The sequence below is a fragment of the Buceros rhinoceros genome, unplaced genomic scaffold (genome assembly GCF_000710305.1).
Source record: "Buceros rhinoceros silvestris isolate BGI_N320 unplaced genomic scaffold, ASM71030v1 scaffold7159, whole genome shotgun sequence".
In the NCBI taxonomy this organism is placed as follows: Eukaryota; Metazoa; Chordata; class Aves; order Bucerotiformes; family Bucerotidae; genus Buceros; species Buceros rhinoceros.
The window spans coordinates 24,740-28,233 of NW_010433177.1; the positions used below are offsets into that span (position 1 = coordinate 24,740).

The 3,494-nt window shown below is 34.4% G+C and overlaps 1 protein-coding gene across 1 annotated transcript in view; it reads right to left on the bottom strand.

The window, feature by feature from the left end:
- Positions 1 to 566: 566 nt before the first annotated feature.
- The window catches only part of CALB1 (calbindin 1, 28kDa), a 16,401-nt gene continuing 13,473 nt past the window's right edge, over positions 567 to 3,494 (bottom strand). Inside the window, exons 6-10 of the mRNA XM_010144007.1 lie at positions 1,561 to 1,616; positions 1,426 to 1,465; positions 1,285 to 1,338; positions 1,082 to 1,153; positions 567 to 680 (exon numbers count right to left, since the gene is read on the bottom strand). Coding sequence (XP_010142309.1) covers positions 567 to 680; positions 1,082 to 1,153; positions 1,285 to 1,338; positions 1,426 to 1,465; positions 1,561 to 1,616 — 336 coding nt within the window. The remainder of the gene's footprint in view (positions 681 to 1,081; positions 1,154 to 1,284; positions 1,339 to 1,425; positions 1,466 to 1,560; positions 1,617 to 3,494) is intronic.

Genomic DNA, 3,494 nt, shown 5'->3' on the forward strand with positions numbered 1-3,494 from the left:
CTGAAAATATTTCTTATTGCCTTGTTAAATTTTGGAAATCAGACATGCGAGCATCTCTTCCCTGTTTCAGACCTAGATCATAGTTAATCTGAATTTATGTTTTACATCATTAATAAAAAAACAAACCCAAACATTTAGCTGTAATGGGGAAAGATATCTGTTGACTTTTTTGTTATGTAGTTCAACAAGGAATGTTGCGAGTGTCAAAGGATATGATGACCACAGCAATGTCAGCAAGTTTAATTTTTTTCCAGATGTATTTATGAAAGCAAAAAAAAAAAAAAACCAAAACAAAAAACCCCAAAACAAACCCCAAACCAACCCTGACATATTTTATTTTCTTTTTGAATATACAGACTGGCCCAAACATAGACATTCTCTTTATCAATCTTATTGTTACAAAAACTGTACATTACAAACAGTATAGAAACAAACTGAAAGGAATGTGCCACACAACCTGGCTAATTTTCTATATGCAATTTAAAAATACAGCCTACTCCCTTAGAGTGCACAGTTATTGTGTAGATAGAGTAAATCACTAGTTAAGTGGACACGATAGAAGAGTTCTAGTTTTCCTCAGCACAGAGAATAAGAGCCAGTTCTGCTCGGTAAAGCTTTCCTCCGTCAGACAAGGCCATGATGCTCTTCTTGTATGTCGCTAGGTTGTTAATATCTAATTCCTATTTGAAGAACAAATAACGCTTTATAATCCTGTTTGGTAACCAGCATGAGCGAATTGACTTTCAATGGCAGAAAATGAGAAAAAAACCAAAGGGTGTTCTCAGCCTGTCCAACAATGCTGTTTGTGTATTTCTACGTATGTCGTCCATACTACAGCTGTATGTTTGGTTGCTCATAGCTATGTCTCAGAAGCAAGCTTTGGACGGTGTCACTATGTAAGCACAACTCCCCTAGTTCAGCATTTACATTGCTATGACTTCTGCCAAGATTTTTATTGTAATTTGACTTTAAGAATTATGACTTAGAAGCTCTATATTTATCTGAATTGGGTGGGTTAAAGTGACCTTGAAATCCAAATTGAATCTGATCTCTAATGGGAAAAAACATCCTCTGAAATTACCTTTTTGTTCTTTTCACAGAGATCCTTCAGTAGTGCATCAAGTTCATTTTCATCTATATAGCCGTTGCCATCCTGAAAAGTAACATTACAGATAATTTTAAACACATTTTTCATTTCAGGTGTTATGGCTAATTTTCCACAAGTTCAGAAATTAAGTGCCGACAAACTACACCATTAATAAAGTGGGTTTTTTTAAGACTTACCTGATCATACATCTCAAAGGCCTTATTGAATTCTTTTGCACACATTTTGACACCCTAAATGCCAAAAGCAAAAAAATTCCATTAATGACACCAGTTATGTGTGATGGCCACAGGTTACTGTAAGAATTGGAATATTCATACCTGAAATTTAATAAGAAAATTTTCCTGTACAGGGAGTAGTCTTTGAAGAGAAAAAACAAAGGTCAAAATATATAACTGTTTCAATAACAGCAATTGGTACATGATAATTGTTGTGAAAAGAGACAGAATACATACCTGGCCAGCTCAGTAAGCTCCAACTTTCCATCATTGTTTGCATCAAACATCCTGAGCTGAAAGAATAGAAAATTTTACATTACTAATCAAAATTAATCAACATAATGAAGAAAACACTTCTCTGGAAAACTTAAAATTCAATGTAATTTAGGGTTTATTTCATGCTCTAAGATTGACCCCAGGTTTTATTATCTGTCATGTTTGCTGTGAACTACATTTATTTACAGTACAGAAGTAATTTACAGTAGTTAATTCTATTGCAGAAGCTTGTTAAGAAAACAGATGAACAATCCTGATTAACCTACTGTAAGACAGGGCTTAACCTGCCTACAGTGATGCATGTTCCATATGAGAAACACACGTGATTATTTATAAATGAGAAGAGTGTTGACATGATAACGTTTTACTTTTGACTTCACGTTGATTTCATAATGGCATCATTATTCTCTATTCATAAAAGTGAAACAACAGTTGGATAAAGTTCAGTAGTATCCAATGCATTGAATTCCATAGGCAGAAAATAATAGATATTTAATTAAATTTGCTGCTAGGTCTAAATATTTAAGTAAAGATCATGTTCTGTGTCTGTATTACATTTCAAGAAAAGAGTGAAAAGATGCTGTAGATGATCACATTTTGTGAATGGTATGAAAATAGGAAATATCTCTAAATAATTATAATAAAATTACAGGATTATATATATAAATAAGTGAATGCTATTTCTGATAATTTTTAATCACACTATTGTATTAAAGTGGTTTTCTTTGAGACCATGAAAGGATAAGCTCCTGCTGCTTGAGAGGCACAAACAGCTTGTATTTGTTATTATAAGAAGATGGAGATACTGCACCTGTGTGGGACTTTCTCCCCCGGTTTTTATATATGTATGTATAGTTCCATTCTTCTACTTTCAAGTATTATTTTGCCTTTGCTGTATAAAAGAGTTGCAAAAGCAGCAAACTGTACAAAACATTGTTAGACATTGTACTGAAAACACTGCCACCCACATTCCATCCCATCACTTTCAATCATAGTAATTTTAGATGTAATTTTTAGAGAAAGGAAAAGTGACATCCTGTTCTAAGTGCATATCCTTTTAAAGATAGGATTAATGGCATGAAAAAAAGACCTAATTTCACTTGGTTAATACAAAATAAATGGCAAAGAAGACAAGAGAAGAGGCCAATTCTATAAACATTTATTTATTCATAGCACCCTGGTTCCTTTTAATACTTCTTTTCCTTGGATAAAAGCATCTGCCTTGCATGCATTTCCTGTGAAAGGAGATTTGCATTTGGGGGACGTAAGCAGTGGCAACTGTGAAGTCAACATATTTTGTATGTTGATGGTTGTTAATGGCTGGCTGTTCCTGCCTGCAGCTGCTCAGGACTGTATGTTTGACGTTAGTCTTCTTTTCTAGTTTCTGAGGAAATTATGGAAAAGCTGGCCTCATATTTTTTTTCCTTATTGCTGTTAATTCTGTGTCATTGTGTCTCTCTGCAGAGGCTGTAACTTAGAGCATGCTCTAAGATGAAAGTAAAAAAGCCCCCTGAATGATAAAGAATCATGTTATCTTCACCAGTGAATAAACACTGACAATTCTAGATAAACAGTTTATACTGTTACAACAAACCAGCAGACTTTTTCCAGGAGAAATACAAGTTTTGATCAGCCATTGCTAAAAATATTTTAGGATGAAACCAAGCAGGTAAAACAAAAAATGTACTGTTATACATTTCCTGAAGACAAGAATTTTGAGTCCCTTTTTTCTTGAAATGTCCACTCAAAATCTAATACTGGTCCTCACCGTGGAGCACCCCCGTGGTAGAACAGAAGGAGCGCCCAAAGGATGGGCTCATTTAAGGCCAGGAAAACAACAGTTATGGTCTAGTGTTTTCTAAAGCATCAGTTTCTCCTTGAAGAGGAGAAGAAGG